General features: G+C 43.6%; 1 protein-coding gene across 2 annotated transcripts in view; it reads right to left on the bottom strand.

The window, feature by feature from the left end:
* Nucleotides 1-20,642, bottom strand: part of MTUS2 (microtubule associated scaffold protein 2) — a 503,981-nt gene that overhangs the window by 81,926 nt on the left and 401,413 nt on the right. Inside the window, exons 1-2 of one of the 2 annotated variants that reach the window (XM_023738508.1) lie at nucleotides 15,133-15,379; nucleotides 3,519-3,585 (exon numbers count right to left, since the gene is read on the bottom strand). In XM_023738508.1, the coding sequence (XP_023594276.1) occupies nucleotides 3,519-3,585; nucleotides 15,133-15,186 (121 nt within the window). In that variant the 5' untranslated portion in view covers nucleotides 15,187-15,379. Of the gene's footprint in view, nucleotides 1-3,518; nucleotides 3,586-15,132; nucleotides 15,380-20,642 lie in introns of those variants that run through there. The other variant, XM_004384151.3, reaches the window with a different exon arrangement.

Genomic DNA, 20,642 nt, shown 5'->3' with positions numbered 1-20,642 from the left:
GGGTGAGATGGATTGGCACAGTAGACATCATGTTTGGTGAAGTACAGACCAGCGAGGGCAGGGGTGGCCCTGGGTGAGATGGATTGGCACAGTAGCCACTACACTAGATTTGATACACCAGCAACTGTGAGGATGATGCAGGCCTGGGCAACACTTCATTCTGTTGTACGTCAGGTTGTCATGATTTGGAGGTGACTTGACAGCAACTAACAACAACCACCACTCTGTCTAGGAGCTGCCCCTGCAGTGCCACTAGGGGTCATTTTGGAGGGTCTTTACCTTTAAAAATTGGGCTAGGATGGGACTCCAGAAGGTGTGAGGCCAAGGGCTCCCAGCTGTCCCCACCCCCACTTTACCCTGGGAACTGACTTGAAGGTCAGCACAGGCCAATCCAGTTCTTCCTTAGCTTCACTGGAGGAGGAGCAGTTCTAGAACACATCAAACTAAGTGCAGGGCCCCGGGTAGGTGGGGCTGGGGAGGGAGCTTCTTTGCAAACTGAGGAAGCAGGAGTTCTTTTTTTTTTTTTAAATAAAAAAAACAAGATAGAGTCCCTGTCAAGGGGAGAATGGGGAGGAATGCCCTTTCACAGAGAACACAGGGAATCATCAATGAGAGGCCCCTGAATGTGTGTGTGTGTGTGTGTGTGTGTGTGTGCATGCTCGCATGCTCAATGTGTGCATAAGCAGGATGGACAACCCAGTCATATGAGGAACCAGTGGCTCTACTGGAGAACGGATGGCATGACCTACTTAGTGAGGACTGAACACAGCCCCAAGCATTTGGCAGGGATGCCCCTGGTATAGGTGAGGGCGCTAGAGGGTTCGCATCCTGGAAAAGTGAGTGTCACTGTTAATGTGGTCTTTGAGATCATAAATGGGGATTTAGTTCACAAGAGGTGGCCACCGTTGGTGAAGGAACCAAAGTGGGGGCACGGAGGCTTCCATCATGGGTACCCTGGCAATGGGGCCATTCCCTGGGGCTGTTACTGAGGATGCCATTTGTGGCTGAGACCCAATAAACTACAGGTTGGAAGGGATGGTGGCAAGTGTGAGAAATGAGACAATGTCCATTAAAACAAACAAAAAAAGAAAGGATGAAATTCTTAAGAAAGGAGTCTGAGGGGAAACGGGATGGCCTCGGCCTCTCCCTCCCAGGCTGCTGCTCTTCCTTCCAGCGGTGTTGATCACTGTTCTCCTGGACTGGGGGCTTCCCAGGAACCTCCCTCACAAACTCTGCCATCCCCTTCCCTGGCAGGCCTCTCTCAATCTACGGTGGCTCTGTGTCAGAGCCGGCCAGCTGGAGGAGCCCCTGCAGCTGTGGCGGTGTCTTCCTGCTCCCCCTCACACATAGGGGAGGCTGGGAAGAAGGAACTATTATTGATTGCTTTCCACAGGCATCCACTCTCCTCAGATGGTGGAGGAGATCATTGCTACCCTACCTCAATTTGATGAGAGGTCTCAAAAATCACAGTGAAGAACGCATAATTTTAAAAAAAGAAAATATTTAAAAAGGGTGAGGAGGAGCTGTGTTTGGACATCGCTACTCAGGCCTCAAGGAGCCATGGTGGCATGATGATTAAGCGCTGAGCTGCTAACCAAAAGATGGGCGATTTGAACCCACCAGCTTCTCTGCAGGAGAAAGATGTGGCAGTCTGCCTCTGTAAAGATTACAGCCTTGGAAACCCTATGGGGCTGTTCCATTCTGTCCTATAGTCACTATGGGTCAGAATCGATTCGATGGCAATGGTTTTTTTTTGACCCAGGCCTCTCCCCTCCTAGAGGCCCGTGTGCTCGGAGTCTGGCTTTCAGACTTGGCGTCTACGTGCATGGCCGGTCTGAAGGACAAGGTGCCTGGCCACCTGCAAGGATGGGTGGGGCTGCTCAAGCCCCTTCGCTCACAAAGGATGCCCACCTGCATGCAAATGGTGGGCTGCCCCCAGGACCCACCTAGATGGAGCAGAAATGCTCGCTGGTAAAGAGCAGAAAAGCAGTTACCAGTTGCCCTGGAGTCGACTCCAACTCATGGCAACCCGTGTGTGTCAGTGTAGCACTGTGCTCCACAGGATTTTCAATGGCTGATTTTTCAGAAGCAGATCACCAGGCCTTTCTTCTGAGGTGCCTCTGGGTGGAGTCAAACCGCCAACCTTTCAGATAGCAGATGAGCGTGTTAACTATTTGCACCACCCAGGGACTCCAAAGAGAAGACTAGTGGGCCAAGAAAAATGGACTAGATATATTTTACCTTTGCTGCCTTCAATTCCTGGGGAAGCAATAACAGATCCTCGAGAGAGAAAATGGGGTCAGGAAGTTAGAACCTGGCATATAGTTGGTCTGGTCTCTGGCCCAGAGTGAGAACTAGTCTCCTACGACACTCCCCAGATCTGGAGGATCTCCTTTTTGTTAGCAAGGCCTCTTACGGTTCAACTGAACGATACGATTTTACTCATATCATCCTCCAAAGAGTAGGGGTTTCAACAGGAACCCCAATGCTTTTCTTGTATAATTTATTTTATTTTTTGTTGCTGAGAATATATACAGCAAACCACACATGAATTTAACTGTTTCTACATGTACAACTCAGGAACATTGGTTATGTTCTTTGAGTTGTGCAGCCATTCTCACCCTCCTTTTCTGAGTTGTTCCTCCTCCATTAACATAAACTCCCTGCCCCCTAAGCTTCCTATTTAACCTTTGGAGTTGCTGTTGTCCATCTGATCCCCCACAGATAGATCTTAAAAGAGCACAATGCTCAAGGGAGACATTCTTTACTAGTTAAGCTAGACTACTGTTTGGTTTGAAGACAGCTTCAGGGGAACCCCAATGTTTTTAATCCAACCTGATTTGTGTCTTTGACCTTATTCTGTATACAAAGCACTTCCTGGCAGGGTATATAGTGGCAGGGAGCCTTAGAGTCCCTGCGTCTTATAGAGGGCACCTCATGTTACCCACCCAAGCTGGGGACACTTCCCGCTTCTCTCCAAGCCATGCCTGGCCTGCACCCCACCCGCCCAGGTGTGTCTAAATGGGTAGGTGCTTGTCTACAGCAGACATGGCCAACTTAGATAGACTGAGATACTCGTTGGCACCTGTGAATAGCAGAGTGAATGCCTGATTAGTTCCCCTGTGTACTGTTAGGAGGCTGTCTTTATAACAATCAAAAACCAAACCCGTTACTGTTGAGTCCATAGGACAGGGCAGAACCATCCCATAGTATTTTGTAGGCTGTAATCTTTATGGAAGCAGATCACCAGGTCTTTCTCCCATGGAGCCAATGGTGGGTTTGAACTGCAAACCTTTCAGTTAGCAGCAGAGCGCTTAACCACTGTGCAACCAGGATTCCTTCTTTATAACAACAGAGAAAAATTATGGCTTCCTGCAAGGCTACCAGAATCCACCACTGTGCTGCACTGTCTTGGCAGGTTTGCCCAGGCTTCTTACACGAGACATAGTGGCTTTTGGGACACATTCATAACAATCAGGAAAAGACTTTATGCTCCTCATCCCCAATGCCCCACTTACCAACTTCATCCCTGATGTTTGCAAGTTCGATTGACAGCTCTTTTTCTTTCACAAGGGCACTTTCATTCTGAAAAAACAAAACAAAACAAAACAAATCGGATACCGAGAGTCCCCTAGTTTTATGCTAGATTAGCACTTTCACATGTTTAATTAATGAATCATGTAAAGCAAATATTTATAAGTCTAGCCTTTAAGGAGACAGTTTTCTCATTACATAAGCACATATAAAAAAACGTACAAAGCCAAGTCTGACTCATTCATTTGCATCACATTGAAATTGCAAAGTTTGCAATATAATAATAATACCCATGGTTGTGGTTTTTTTTTCTCTATATTACACTCTTGCCTATAATCCTATAATACTTCTTTCAATGTCTACATCCTACACATGGATCTATTGTCATATACTATTGTACTTTGTTAATTATCATTATTATTATGATACTTTTGACCATGAAAAACCTCATGCCCTATTTCTTTGAGGGGCAAACACTTGTTTTACCAGCTGTACTCTTAAACTAATCCTTTTGTCCATGTATACGTAGCTACCTAAGACCTAACGAAGATCAGACCCGTCTCAGTTATCCAGTGCTGCTATAACAGAAATACCACAAGTAGGTGGCTGTAACAAACAGAAATTTATTTTCTCACAGCTTAGGAGATTAGCAGTCCGAATTTAGGGCACCAGCTCTATGGGAAGGCTTTCTCTCTCTGTCAGCTCTAGGGGAAGGTCCTTGTCATCAATTTCCCCTTGGTCTAGGAGAATCTCAGCACAGGGAACCTGGGTCCAATCGACACACTACTCCTGGCTCTACTTTCTTGGTGGTAGGAGGGCCCCCTGTCTCTCTGCTGCTTCTTTTATGTCGCAAAAGAGACTGACTCAAGATAAACTGAATCCTGCCTGATTAACGGAACTGCCTCTAATCCTGCCTCATTAACATCATAGAGACAGGATTTACAAAACCAAAAAAACCAAACCAGTACGGGAGGATGTTAACAGTATAGTGTCCTGCGGATCTCCGAAATCTTAACAAATTATTCCATACTTTCCACCACGGAAGAGTCAGATATTTTGGGAAGAAGTCCTTTGAGAGCCAGACCTCAGCTGGATACAGTGCTGATCATGGTGGAGACTTCAGAGAAAGACCTTTAGACTTGAATCGCTTTGATGAAAAGCTAACTCTGATACCTCGCGGTCAACCCTTCTCCATCCATCTCTTGCTTTAGAGCAGGCGCAAATAAGATTGAGGGGACTAAAGTGAGAGAATAAGAGAAAAGAAGCAAGAAAAGAGGGGGGATAGGAAGGGAGCAGAGATGGACGAGGAAGTGGAAAGAAAGACAAATAAGGTTAGAGACCCTGTATTTTCTCCACTTTGGAAAGCAGAAACCATCGATAGAGATCAAGAAGACTCATCCCAGTCCCTTTTCAAGCCCAGGCTACAGAACCAATAAGTTCCAAACGACACTCATCACATGGCTTGCCAAGGAAGACTCGATGCTCAGAGAGACACAACTAACTTGATGGCTAAAATGTCGAGGGCAATGACTAAATTTGGGTAAAACCTGTCTAATTCCTACTTCAGTGTTAACACTAACACTTACCAAACACTTTCTATATGCCAGGCACAGGGCTAAGTAAGGCCATTTCAGCATTTATTCCTCCAAAGACCGTAAAGTGGGGCCTGGGTTTTATCTCCCTTCAGAGGAAACTAGGGCTGTATGGTTAAGTAGCAAGCTCCTGAATACTGAGATACCAAGATTCTACCCTCCTACCTATGCATGTCACTATGCTGTTGATGGCACCCAACGACAGCAACAACTCATACTTATATAAACACAGCATCAAGATTCAAACTGCACTGATCCTCAGAGACTTGATCTGAGCACTTGTTGTTGTTAACCTGCCGTGAAGTCAGCCCCCAACGCATGGCGATCCCACGCACAATGGAACAAAATGCTGCCCGGTCCTGTGCCATCCCCATCATCAGCTGCGGATGGGACCATTGTGATCCACAGGATTTTCACTGGCTGGTTTTCAAAAGTAGATTGCCAGGTCTTTCTTCCTAGTCCTAGTCTACCTGGGGCTGTAACTTCTGATGTTGTCGTTAGGTGTCATTGAGTCAATTCTGACTTATAGTGACCCCATGTGACAGAGTTAGATGCCCCATAGGGTTTCCTAGGCTGTAATCTTCATGGGAGCTGATCTCTAGGTCTTTTCTCCGATGGAGCTGCTGGGCGGGTTCGAACTCCCAACCTTTCCGTTAGCAGCCAAGCACTAGGGTAGGAATTTCATTTTCCCTAACAGCCTCTGTGAGGACCCTTCCTGCTGGCCTCTGAATACTTCCTGCTGAAGATGCTGGCCCTGCTCAGTGCTGGCTCCTTGAAGCCAGCCTGTGTAGCAGGCTGGCTACAGACCTCCTTCCTTAAGTGCTTACTTCTGAAATGATTTCAACTCTTCTAATTGATGAGTTCTCAGCGTCAAGCAAGTTATTTTTTGTTCCCTTGCAAGCCAAACCCAAATGACATGGTGCAACCCTGCAGCGAAATGAGTCAGGGCCACGACACTGCAGGGATGCTGTGCTTAGGCAAGAGGTGAGCTTAGAAGAAACTTCCACCCGCTCCTCCTTGCCCTCAACAAGGTACCGCTCTTTCCATCGTGGTCTTATGGAACCCGGCAGCCACCATGCAAGACGTTAGGCTCTGTCGAATGCCCAGGAGTAAAGCCATCTGAAGGTTCCCTCTGAAAGCACCTCGTGTCACCGTTCCCCTTACTCCCCCACTCAGCCAGATGCAGAGTGATGACGCCGTGGAATGACCGGGACACGAGCACAGCCTCCTCTGATGGCCCACGGTTAGATCAGTGTTTCCCTAAATGGCGGATGAGTGGAAAATTCCTAACTGGTGCCAAGCACACTTGAGCGCCTGCTTTCACTCAAAAGGGCTAAAAATAGAAGTCAGTACTAACCTTCTACACAGTCCTAGTGTCACAATCCAGAAATCTCACAGCCTAAGAAGGCCATGCTTCTACAATGCCTGTTTACCCTACGACAGGCTTAACTGGAAATGGACACTTTGGAACGCTCATCCAAGCCCCACGCAGCAGCTGCGTCTTTTTAGCTACTTCTTTTACTTGGCCGTGCACCTCTCCTTTCTCTCAGAGTTCTCTCTTCTCCTCTTCAGCGCATTCACAGATGGAATCCAGGATGAGCTATTCGCATGAAACATGCACCTCACCGCCTCCACGTCTGGCCCCGACCACACAAGTCAGTTACCGTGCAGCCTGCATGGCTCTCAGTTCTATGGTTGGCAGCGTGAGTCCAGCCAGAGGCTCATCGGAAGAAAGGCCTGGTGATCTACTTCCGAAAGATCAGCCTTTGAAAATCCTATGGAGCACAGCCGGACTCTGACACACATGGGGTCACAGTGAGTTGGAGTTGACTGATGACAACTGTTTTTCTCTCAATTCCAAAAACAAAAACACAACCAAACCCGTTGCCATCAAGTCGATTCTGACTCATACTGACCCTATTGAACAGAGGAGAACTGTCCCATAGGGTTTCCTAGGCTGCAATCTTTATGGAAGGAGGCCTGGTGGCGCAGTGGTTAAGCGCTTGGCTATTAACCAAAAGGTTAGCAGTTCGAACCCACCAGCTGCTTCACAGGAGAAAGATGTGGCAGTCTGCTTCCGTAAAGATTACAGCCTTGGAAACCCTTTGGAGCAATTCTACTCTGTTCTATAGGGTCGCTATGGAATTGACTCAGCGTCAATGGTCTTGCTTTTTGTAATCTTTATGGAAGCAGACTACCACATCTTTCTTCCAAAGAGTGGCTGGTGGGTTCAAATTCTTGACTTTTTGGTTAGCAGCCAAGTGCTTAACCATTGTACCACCAGGACTCCTTCTCAAGCCTAAGGCGTCTCCAAAACTGTTAGGGAATGCTGCCTTGCATCTTTCTCAGCTACAGAAGCCTGGCAAAGAGTAAACCCTGCTAATCATGCCGTTAACTTCAAGCAATTGGATGTGTGGCCAAACAACAAGCCAGCGTGACACACTCTATTATTTAACCTGAGTGGTCAGTGTGAGTTATCTGTTCAGGTGGTTGATGTTCCCCATGTGAACCTGGTGGTAACAGGAAGTGAAAATGCCTCTCCTTGTTAGCATCACCCACATGGCCAGGCATCAGCCACGTGACCCCTGCTTGAACAAGAAGACAGCAGAATAGCTTGGTAATCCTTAAAACTGAATGTTGGGTGAAGGTAAGATGCTTTCATTCCAACTAATCCAAACCCAGGAGTCCCTGGGTGGTGCAAACAGCTAATGTGCTCAGCAGCTAACAGAAAAGGTTGGAGGTTCAAGTCTACCCAGAGGCACCTCGGAAGAAAAGGCTGGTGATCTACTTCTGGGAAATCAGACATTTAGAACCCTGTGGAGCACGGTTTTATTCTGACACACATGGGGGGAATCAGAATCAACTCGTTGGCAACTGGTTTGGAATCTCTGGGTGGTGAAAACAGTTAATGCGTTTGGCTACTAACCAAAAGGTTAGAGGTTTGTGTCCACCCAGAGGTGCCTCAGAAGAAAGGCCAGGTGATCTACTTCCAGAAAATCAAAAACCTCATGGAGCGCAGTTCAACTCTGACACACATGGGGTTGCTGCAAGTATTTTTTTGTTTTGTTTTGAATCTAACACATATTTACTGAGTGCCTACTGTATGTCAGAGGGACTTCGTGCCAGGCACTTGGGGACATTTCTGCCTTCAGGCAGCTTAAGAGCCTCCAAGAAAGTCATTCCAGTGAAGATGCAATTACAAAACATAATGTAATATAAATCAGCTGAGACATGAATAAGCAGGAGGGGGATGAAGGGAGCCTTCAGGCATAGGCTGGGAGAACTCGTGACACAAAAAAGCACCCAGGGCTATTTCTGGAGACCTCTGTCACCTCCACCAGATGGGACCTTCTCTTTTCCTCTCCAAGTTTCTGCCCCTGGTGCATGATCCTCCCTGCAAGAACTCTTGGTGGGCTACCGGGTGGACTGACACCAATGTCAACAGTTCACTACAGTTCTGAGTGCTTTTATTAGCTCCCCTCTCTCCACCCAGTATTTTTGTTAAAAGGAAAGGCATACATATATAAACCCAAAACCGCTGTGGTCGAGTCGATTTTGACTCATAACGATCCTATTTGTAAATAAAAATAAGGAGCCCTGGTGGCGCAATGGTTAAGCGCTTGGCTGCTAACCAAAAGCTTGGCGGTTCGAAACCACCTAGCAGCTCCGAGGGAGAAAGACCTGGCGATCTGCTCCTGTAAAGATTACAGCCCAGACAATCCTGGGGGGCAGTTCTACTCTGTCACATGGGGTTGCTATGAGTTGGAATTAACTCGATGGCATCTAACAACAACAAATGAAAACCACATATAGGTAAGCTCAAAGACTCCCAAGTAATCTCTCCTGTATTTTCGGCCTGCTCTGAAATCAGTGATGATAAGGGAATTTCAACCACGTGAACTGGGTCATTTTTTTCCCAAGCTAAAGAAAAAGAACCACAGCAGGGAATTAAATCAGAGATCTATAGAATTCTGGTATCTGAGGAAACCTCAGGGTCTTTTTTATTGTAAAAAATTCAGATGTAGCATACATATACACTAAATTACAAAAAGGAAGTTTTCATTCTTCCCAGAAACAAAATTGTTTCTAGCCAGGGCTCTGGAAATTCAGATTAGGGTTTAATTTAACATGGTAGAATTTCGTCGTGTTGAAGAAGAAAATTAATAACAGGCATCTTACTTTGATTTTTAAGGTTTTTCTTCACCATAAAACCAAATATTATTAACCATAAAGAACCGGACCCAAACAGGAAACGTCTGCCAGGAACTGCTCTACAACAATCTAAATTTGTATTATCCTGCTAGAAAAGGTTAGTCAACAAACCATTACCTCCTGATTTAATGAAAAAGACACTCCAAATCCAAACCTGTCAAGTCGATTCCGACTCATAGAGACCCTATAGGGTAGAGCAGAACTGCCACAAAGGGTTTCCAAGGCTGTAAATCTTTACAGAAAGCCATGGAGCAGTCAGGTTCAAACCACCAACCTTGTGGTTGGCAGTTGAGCGCTTAACCACTGCACCACCACGGCTCCTGAAAAAGACTCTCGGGTCTCCTAATTTCAATCTCACAAAGTTTCACAGCTGCAGATGTATGGAGGCCAGATGATCAGCAGCTAGGCCAGAAGTAGCTAGATATTAGTGACCTCAGTAAAGGGAGGAAGGCAGGATTCAGTCAACCACAGTAAGATTAGCCAATGGTTGATTTTCTATTCTTCTTCCTCTTCTTCTCTTTATAAGCCTCATTGTCACTAGCTTTTTTTCTGAAATCAGAATGATCTCCCTCTATGCGTACAGAATAACTGCTCGGAATAGACCTTATGTTGTAATTTCTCTGAGTTTTGATTAATTCCTAACAGTCGTAATAGGGAAACATTCTCTTTCGTATTTCAAAATGAACTGGCCACAAGGTGACATCACCAGAATACATAAATCTTCCCAGTTGTTTTCCTTTCACCTTCCGTGAACATCCCGTTCATTTTCAATGTTAATATTATGAAGACTTGCCAGATTCATAATATGGCTCCGTGGAAGAATCTCGAGGGACTTGACTGACCTTTGGTTTTTCATTTCTGTTATTATGGCTTGAAGGCAGTACTGATATCACATCTTGACTTCACCAGTATTATTTTTTTCACATATAACTAATAATAAGGCCATTGTTTTGGTGTAATGATATGCTTTTCTACTCTGAAATGGAATTGAATAAAACTGGTCAAAGACGAAGTCTCTCTCACATTTAACATTCTTCAGTGTCTACTTGTGTGAAAAACGAGCAAAGCCATATCGAGTTCTGAAAGACTCAGAAAGACTGAACTTAAAAGTTCCTACTTCCAGCCTCGGTCTTCGCACATACTAAGGAGAGACACTGGCTAAAGAAGCGTCTGGTTTACCTAAGGGGCTGGAGGTATATCAGATCATGTGTGTATTACACTGGAAAGCAGAAGGAATGCTAATCCCAAGAAGTCATGTCGGGAAATTCTGGATCTCAGAGTAAGTACATGAGAATGGAAAATTAGCCAGTATCAAGATTTTGGATCCATTCATGTATCAATTTGGAAGTTTCTTGATATTTCTGGATACTACCTTCCTTTAATTGCTTTCCCAAACTTATTACTGTCAGACCACCCAGACATGGGGCAGTGGTGCTTCAGAGGTAGAATTCTCACCTTCTATAAGGAGAGACCGAGGTTAGATTCTTGGCCATGCACCTCATGCACGGCCACCACCTGTCTGTCGGGGAGGCTTGATGTTGCTATGATGCTGAACAGGTTTCAGCGGGAGCACCCAGACTAAGACAGACTAGGAAGAAAGGCCTGGCAAAATACTTCTGAAAAATCAGCCAGTGAAAGTCCTTTGGATCACAACGGTCTGATCATGGGGATGGAACAGAACCTGGCAGCATTCCTTTCCCTCGTGCATGGGGCCTCCATGAGTCGGGGCGCTGGCTCCATGGCAGCTAACAACAGCACACAGGCTTGTGCAGGAGGAAGAACACCGTGCCCTCTCCCAACTCGCACCCCTACCAGGAATTCAGGGAAAAAAGGTAAATAAGATTAGCCTCTGAGAATATAATCAACCTATAAAAGGTTAGAGCAGAGACATGCAAAGTCATCCCTAAAGGGACAGGAAAGTACCTAAACCAGCTAGACTTGACTGCAGACTGGCTGAATCTATTAACTCAGTACAAGAAAGAACATGTCCCGTACAGGGGGAGTAGGTCAGCAAAGGAAGCTCAGCAAAGGCCGTCCCCAGGCCACAGAAACAATCACTCAGCCTTCCCAAGTGCATTTCAAGTGCGAGGAGAGACAGGACAGGGACACCTAACACAACCCTCTGGCTCAGACCTCATTTATATCAAGGCTCCTGGTGATAATCTGGCTTCTTAAGAAGCTAGACTTTTGACTCTAAAAAGAAACAGCATGTTTATCAGGCTCGTTATTGTTCATTTGCTTGTCAGTTTTATTCTTTTATTGTTCAAAAAAAAAATCCAAGAAAACAAGTTGGCCTTCTCCTTTGCAAGTCAACATTCCTAAGAAGGAGCACTTCTGGAAGGTTAAGGATAAGGGATTTCTGTAGGTGTAGGGCTGATGGCTTGATCCTGGGCCACGCTGAGTCCACAGGTGGACAGATCCTTCGGGATCCATCTGGGGGTCCCAATGGCCTTCCTGGGCCACACCTTTCTAGACTGCCTCTCTGCTCAAAACCCCCAAAACACTCCCTACTTGTTATTAACCCAAGTCAAGGGTTTTCCATCTGCTGAGACTTTTCCCTCTCATCTTTCGTCAAATGGGCTAACATCTTTATTGATGCGCTCTGTACTTGTAATCACATTCCTTTTCCTCTTTAATTTACTAAAATTCCACTCCATTGCTCAAAGTGCGATTCAAGTTCCACTCTTTTCCAAGAAGCCTTGCCCATAATTCCGGCGCTGATTTCCCCTTTCGCTATATTCCAGAAACAGGTATGATCAGTCTCACGTAACTTTTCCTTAATTATACTCCAGTCTTGGGCCAATGTCTAATTGTCCTATGGATGTTACTGTTGTCTACCCACTTGTAATTTTCTGGAAAAAATGGAAATATAACCAAACCAATAACTGGTCAACTCTATTAGGGCAGGCTATGTGTCTTTGAAGAATTCTCTGATAGTCTCCAAAATAACCAAGCACAGAGTAAACCAGCAGTAAAATTGTCAATAATAGGTTTTTATAAGTTGAAAATACTTCAGAGCAGTCAGCTTTTAAAAACCATTTGTTCACTGAACAAATTTTTATTCATTTTATACTCTAGGTAGCTTCTATAGTTTTCCCTAATAAATTACATCAGGTTAAGGGAGCAGCTTCAGATTTGTGTTTCTAGCCACACCTCCAAAACTGATTACTTAAAAAGTATTTTTAATTTCCCAAACACTTCTTCAGAATATCTCTAGCTGTTTAAACTACTTAAAAACATTTTTTTTTGAAGTATTTAAAGTTTTCTATTTTGTAACTATCATATAGTTAGCAAGTCGTCGAACCTCATAAGTTCTGGGGGCTATGTTTTATTTTTTAAGGTTTATTGGGCTAGGCTAAATTGACCAGGAATGACGTTATCAACAATTTTTATCAAGCCTCTCCCTAACCTTGTTGATACTGGGGTTGTTAGAGTTGATTAAGAGACAGAAAATTTTTACTATTGGATTTAAGCATATGCTGCTTTCTAGAGTTTGAGCTTGGAGTGGAAACCCATAATACTCCTAGTATACAAAGTCTCGCTCAATAAGTAACTACTGAATAAACAAATGATTTTATCATACTGCCTGGGAAGTTATGCTGAAAAGTGAACAACTAAATAAAACAATGACTTTTAAAATTTTAATTAATGACTTTTAAATTTTTTTTAAAAAGCCCTCAATTCCTAAAAACAATATCTATGAAGATATAGCTACAAAACTGCCAATGGAAATGCTATTCTAAAATATAGCAACGAAAATATCAAGAACTGGGATTGTGAACATTTTGAAAAAGTTGATCAATGCAGTATAAATATTTAAGTTTTCATCAGTAAGTAGTAATTCGTATCCAGTTCGAAGTTTCGAAGCCAAAACATTTGAAAGATACAATCACATTGCTAAAGAGATGAAATAGCGTTTAATTATCTCTCCAAATCTCTGAATTAAAGAGCCACACAGGGATAATTCCTATTTTCATCAACCTTATTTGTAACAAAAAGTAAGAAAGATTTACTTTAAAATATATTTTGTCAAACAAAAAAGGCCTGCCATATTACATACAGTCTCTATTTCTAAAACTTTTGTACCAGGGTCTATGAATATGAACTTGATAATATTGTTGTAACCCCGCTGACCCACTGTTGTCGAGTCTATTTTGACTCATAGCAACCCCATGTGACAGAGCAGAACTGCTCCATTGGGTTTTCTAGGCTGTAAATCTTTATGGAAGCAAACTCTCACATCTTTCTTCCGCAAAGCGGCTGGTGGGTTCGAACCTTTGATCTTTTGGTTAGCAGCCTAGCTCTTAACCACTGAGAGCCACCAGGGCCCCTAATATTGTTGTACATGGGGCAAATCCTTCCTTCTTATTATAATCATTGTTACAAAGTTTCCTTCAGCACATTTTTTGTGACCACTGTTCTTGGAAAACCAAAAAGCAAAACCCGCTGCTGACTCATAGCAACCCTACAGGACGGGGTAAAAGGGCCCGATAGGGTTTCCAAGGAAGGGCTGGGTGGACTTGAACTGCCAACCTTTTGGTTAGCAGCTTGTGCTCTTAACCACTGTGCTACCAGGGCTCCATTCTTGGAAAAGGGCCTGTTAATCATGGCAATGTTGGACTTGGAGACAAGCGAGAGCAAATATTTTCTATTTGTTAAAAGCACATAAATGTGTATATAAGTATTTTAGTTTGTACTCATGGTAGCAAAAGTCAAACTCATTGAAATTGTTATTTCTAGTGAAAGAAAAGTACTAAGTGACTTCTAAGGTACCAGTTTAATTACCCTAGGTGATAGGTAACCCTACTTCAGGTCAAAGTTCATATGAAGAACTGATAACGAAGATGTTCCCAAGTGACTGCCTAGTAATGAGTTTTATATGAAGTCATATCACTTCCATCACCTAGTCACACACTCTACCTCAAGCTATCCAGATAGCTGATGCCCATATGGGTAGAAAGGAGGCAATTTCAACTTCTTATTAAATCCCATTTCATACATCTTTGAGACAGACGTGAGTTCTTGCCAACATATTTCTAGTAGTGAAATTGAAAGCCTGTCCCAATACCTGCCCTATACCAGCTCACAGACTAGGCAAATGTCAAGAGCAAAGAAAAGCTTTGTGTTGGAATCGTCACACAATTCTCGCTCTCACTGTCTATTTTCAGTTCCCTGGCTGTGAATTTTCCTCCCAGGAAGATTGAAACACACCCTCAGACACTCTCTTGGCTCAGTAAGTTTTCATTTCTACGCTATCCCCCACCTATGTGATACAAGAAAGTACAGAGAAAATAGCGAAGCTTTCTTTCAAGGCCTTATGAATATAAATGACAAGAATGGATGCTGTTTCAAAAAAATAGTGGTAAACTTTCAAAGTTTGCCCTTGGCAGACAGAAATTCATCTAGCTAATCTAAATTCCCCCACCGGACCATCTTAGGTTTTCGCAAGGCCATTAAAATGCATTAAAAATCTTTCAAGGATTTGGTAGGTTGGATTTTCAAGATGTTTTCGCAGAGCCCCACTATTTCAGGAAAATGCAACAGTTACATCTGAGCCTGCAGGAATAGAGAATTATGTAAGGCACTGCAGAGTATGTGAGAGCAAATGCTTCTATGAGCACCACTCACAATTCAGCGCATTGGAAGCGAGGAAGGGAGCCTCCTTCTCACCAACAAAGCGCACAGGCATGCTAAGGAAAAGGAAGGATGGGGTGCCGGCTCCAGGCTTTCTGGCTGCCCTTTCAAAGAGGGTCAGGAGGGGGGGCGGAGAAGAGGGAGACAGAAGGCAAAGTACCGTCTTGTCCAGGCACTGAAGGCAGTTATAAGGCTTGCAGCAGCAATGGCCCATCCCGGCAGGCTGGCTGGAAAGGGGACTCCGGTATTCAACGTGTCAGCGGGTAATTCCTAAACCGAGGGGAAGGCACGCGCGAAAGGGGCGCGCCGCTGGGAGCTGTCACAACTTCCATGTGGCCCCCTCGGCTACCTTATTTCTCCTAATAACTTCGGGAATTCAGGAGCCAGAGGAAGAAAAGGCGGAGGAGGAGACCCAGGTCGCCAGCGTTAGGATCCTGCTGCGGGAGGAGGGGAGGGAGTGAGGAAGGGAGGGGACAGGCAGGAGGGAGGGTCACTTTGCCACTGGAATCCTCAGTGAGGCAAATCAATAGTCGCAGAATTACAGAGCATTTACCAATTCCAACTCCCTAAGAGGCCGGCCAGCCCGCCCCTCGCGGCCGCTCCCTTGCGGATCTGCCTCTCCGCGCACAACAGACACGCCTGGAGAAGGGATGGGAACACAAAAGACCGTCCTCCGGCGCCGCAAAGGGAGACTTGAAAGGAAGGGAGACCTGGCTCTGCTCAAATACTGGCCTGTTATTTTTCTGATAAGTAAACAGATCTGCAAATGTGAGGTATATGGCCTGACCTCGCCTGTAACTAACTGAACGCCCCCTGCCAGGATACTTGCTAGCCTGCTCTGACTGCTAAGGGTTCATTTTCAAATGTGTGTACCGTGAAAACATTTTGCCTTATTTGATGAAATCTTTCTATTTGAGCTGGAACTGTGAAATTGATTGCCTAGGCTGAAATACACAAACCAAATGGCTTAAATGATTGAGACTGGAGTTTGGGGCAGATTATTTCTTCTAGGCATATTAGAATAAATGCCTTAAAGGATTTGATCTTTCTAAGCAATTTGCTATTTTTCAAATTGTTAAAAATCCAAAAAGGAGGAGAGTGGGGAGGACGCGGCAAAAGTTTCCTTTGAAAGAGACTCGGTATTTAAAAATATATTCTCATAATCTTGAAAGTAAAAAAATACAAATATATACAAGTTTAACTTTGTGAGTCCTGGCACCTTAGAGGAGAAATTCTGAAATGTATCATTTGCAGAAATATAAAATTACATTTTTGTCCACTAAATTTGCTTAATACTATAAGCAAACAATAGTTATTAAAATGAGGTGATTTTTATGAACTTAATTGAGATTTATCAAATATTTTAATAAAGTACCAAAGGCTATTTGGATTTGCTCATAGAAAGCACAAGAATATTTTGTGATTACATAAGGACAGGTTGGGATGTTTGCCCTAAACTTGAAAGAATAGGTTCATACCTTTCTTTAAAGCTAACAGGTATAGGCAGGTAAATTAGTATAGTCTTTCAGGAAAGAAATTTGACTGTACCTATAAAAATTTTTAAACCCTGGTGGCATAGTGGTTAAGAGCTACAGCTGCTAACCAAAAGGTTGACAGTTCGAGTCCACCAGGTGCTTCTTAGAAATCCTATGGGGCATTCTACTCTGTCCTATAGAGTCGTAGAATGAATCGATTTGACGGCAGTGGGTTTGGGTTTTTTCTTTTGGTTTATCAAAATTTTAAATGTACATAATCTTTGACCAAACAATCCCACTTCCATCTTGCAATACCAGTATCAGGACTAGTTGTCATCAAGTTGACTCTGACTCATGGCGACCCCATGTGCGTCAGAGTAGAACTGTGCTCCATGGGGTTTTCAATGGCTGACTTTTCAGGAGCAGATTGCCAGGCCTTTCTTCAGAGGTGCCTCTGGGTGGACTTGAACCTCCAACCTTTCAGTCAGCAGCCATTCATTAACTGTTTGCATCACCCAGGGACTCCTATCCTGCAATAAACCCATTGCTGTCAAGTTAATTCTGACTCATAGCGACCCTACAGGACAGAGTATAATTGCCCTGTAGAGTATCCAAGGAGTGCCTGGTGGATTCGAACTGCTGACCTTTTGGTTAGCAGCTGTAGCACTTAACCACTATGCCACCAGGGTTTCCTATCAATAACCCCCCCAAAAAACCCACTGCCATCCATTCGATTCCAGTTCACTCATAGCAATGCTATAGACGGAGTAGAACTGCCCCATAGGGTTTCCAAGGAGCAGATGATGGATTCGAACTGCTGACCTTTCGGTTAGCAGCCGAACTTTTAACCACTGCACCACCAGGGCTCCAATAACACTCACAAATGTGCAAGAATGCAGTGCATAAGGATATTCAGTGCAGCATCATTTGTAACAGTAAAAGAAAAAAAAGGGAAATGTCCTAGATAGCCAACACTTCTCCACTGAACGGAGAGGTTGCATGAGAAAGTAAACATTTGTAAAAAAGCATAGCAAAACACTACACATATACATTTGTATATGTTTGTATGAAAGCTTTGGAAATGTTCACACTGTCCTTGGGAAATGAGAAATAAGGGTGAGAAGGGAATTTTTACTTGTTTTAGCCTCTTGCCAGCATGCATTACTTTTATTGTTAATATGTTGTTAGGTGCCATAGAGTTGGTTCCGACTCATAGTGACCCAGGTATAGCAGAACGAAACGTTGCCCAATCGTTTGGCATCCTCACAATAGTAGGTATGTTTGAGCCAACTGTTGCAGCCACTGGATCGGTCTATCTTGTTGAGGGTCTTCCACTTCTTCCACGACCTTCTACTTTACTAAGCATGATGTCCTTCTCCAGGGATTAGTACCACACACACACACACACATATATATATATACAGTATACTGTATATATAATATTTAACTATATATATAATTTAAAATACATAACATATAAAAGAACTGAAGAGAAAATTTAAGCCTCGAATTGCAATATTGAAGGATTCTATGTGCAAAATATTGAAGGACGTAGGAAGCATCAAAAGAAGATGAAAGGAATACAGAGTCACTATACCAAAAAGAACTCGTCAACTTTCAATCATTTCAGGAGGTAGAACTCGTCTATGCCAAGAAATTTGGAAGACAGGTACAAGGCCAGTTGACTGGAAAAGATCCATATTTGTGCCCATTCCAAAGAAAGGTGATCCAAAAGAATGTGGAAATTATTGAACAATATCAGTAGTATCACACTCAAGTAAAATTTTGTCAAATATCATTCAAAAACAGTTGCAGAAGTACATCGACAGAGAACTGCCAGAAATTCAAGGCGGATTCAGAAGAGGACGTGGAATGAGGGATATCACTGCTGATGTCAGACGGATCTTGGTTGAAAGTAGGAAATACCAGAAAGATGTTTACTGTGTTTTATTGACTACGCAAAGGCTTTCGACTGTGTGGATCATAACAATTTATGGATAACATTTGGAAGAACGGGAATTCCAGAACACTTAATTGTGCTCATGTGGAACCTGTACACAGACTAAGAGGCAGTCGTTCTAACAGAACGAGGGGATACTGCATGGTTCAAAATCAGGGAAGACGTGTGTCAGGGTTATATCCTTTCACCATACTTATTCAATCTGTATGCTGAGCAAATAATCCGAGAAGCTGTACTAAATGAAGAAGAATGTGGCATCAGGTTTGGAGGAAGACTCATTAACAACCTGCGATATGCAGATGACACAACCTTGCTTGCTGAAAGCAAGAGGACTTAAAGCACTTACTGGTGAAGATCAAAGACCACAGCCTTCAGTATGGATTACACCTCAACATCAAGAAAACAGCAATCCTCACAACTGGACCAATAAGTAGCATCATGATAAACGGAGAAAAGATTGAAGTTGTAAAGGATTTCATTTTACCTGGATTCACAGTCAATGCCCATGGAAGCAGCAGTCAAGAAATCAAATAACATATTGCCCTGGGCAAATCTGTTGCAAAAGACCTCTTTAAAGTGTTAAAAAGCACAGATGTGGCTTTAAGGACTAAGGTGTGCCTGACCCAAGCCATCGTATTTTCAATCACCTCATATGCATGAGAAAGCTGGATAATGAATAAGGAAGACCGAAGAAGAATTAATGCCTTTGAATTATGGTGTTGGTGAAAAATATTGAATATATCATGGACTGCTGGAAGAACAAACAAGTTTGCCTTGGTAGAAGTACAGCCAGAATGCTCCTTAGTAATAAGGATGGTGAGACTTCGTCTCACATACTTTGGAGAAGGGCATCATGCTTGGTGGAGGGTCAGAGGAAAAGAGGAAGACCCTCAATGAGATGGATTGACACAGTGGCTGCAACAATGGGCTCAAACATAGCAATGACTGCGAGGATGGCGCTGGACCAGGCAGGGTTTTGTTCTGTTGTGCATGCGGCTGCTATGAGTTGGAACCAACTCGTCAGCACCTAACAACTATATAAAAAATATAACTACATATATTTCTAGATATATAAATATATTAAATAAACTACATTACATATACTACATATTTTATCTCTAATATATATAGAATTAATCTCTAATATATATATAACTGGGGCTCTGGTGGCACAGTGGTTAAGAGTTCAGGCTGCTAACCAAAAGGTCGGCAGCTTGAATTCACTAGCTGTGCTGCTTGGAAACCCTATGGGGCAGTTCTACTCTGTCCTATAGGGTCACTAGGAGTCAGAATTGACTCGACGGCAATGGGTTTGGTTTTTGGTATATATATTTCTAGATATATAATATATCTTATATATGCTATAATATATAAATTATAGATAATACATATTATATCACTAGTACATATATAATTATACATATACCCGTTGCCGTTGAGTCTTTTCTGACTCATAGCTACCCTATGAGTATAATTATATATGTATTAGTGATATTATATACATATATATATACAGCAGAGAAAAGGCATGAGCCCTGGCCTGGGTTCTACAGGGCCATGGAGACACAGAGCTGCTTCCTTCTCAGACAGACTTGCCCACCTTGTCAGCCAGCCTGGAAGCCTCTTGGGCAGACCTGTCAGAGGAAGAAAAGCTCATGGTACTTTGAGCTTAACCTGGACTGAGAGCTGTTCCTAGGACTTTTAAGACCTTGGGAGAAAACCTTTATGTTGCAGAAGTGGTTACTTGCGTTCACCGTGAGGCCGACTGTCCTGCACAGTAAGGCTCTGATTAAGTCTGGACAGAGCAAAGCCTCTATTGTAGAAGGGACCAGTGGGAGTGGGGAGGCTGCAAGAGGCTAAACTTCTCCCCATAATCCTGTAAAGGATGCTTTCTTTGGGTAGAGCTGTCTTTCTGCAGATAGTTCACTTTAGGAAACTGTTTCTTTCTAAATTAGGATTGAGATTACATTGTCCTCCAAAATTACTGCTTGTTCTTGGGAGATGTATGAGAGTGTTTGCTCTAGCAGTTGCCTACAGGAGATTAGGGATGAGACTGCGGAGGCGACACAAGGAAAGATGAGGTGTAGCTTCTCTTCTCATACACAGAGGGCATTAAAGGGCAGGAGACTGGGGTTGGCACAGGCCATTCTAAACGGCATTGCTGAAGTTGCACACAGGGTATGATCTTAGTGCAAATGACCTAGAATTTGAAAAATATACCAATGTCTTACAATT

The sequence above is a fragment of the Trichechus manatus genome, unplaced genomic scaffold (genome assembly GCF_000243295.1).
Source record: "Trichechus manatus latirostris isolate Lorelei unplaced genomic scaffold, TriManLat1.0 scaffold00118, whole genome shotgun sequence".
Taxonomy (NCBI): Eukaryota; Metazoa; Chordata; class Mammalia; order Sirenia; family Trichechidae; genus Trichechus; species Trichechus manatus.
The sequence above is the reverse complement of the archived record's forward strand: the minus strand, read 5'-3'. Positions and strand labels throughout refer to the sequence as shown.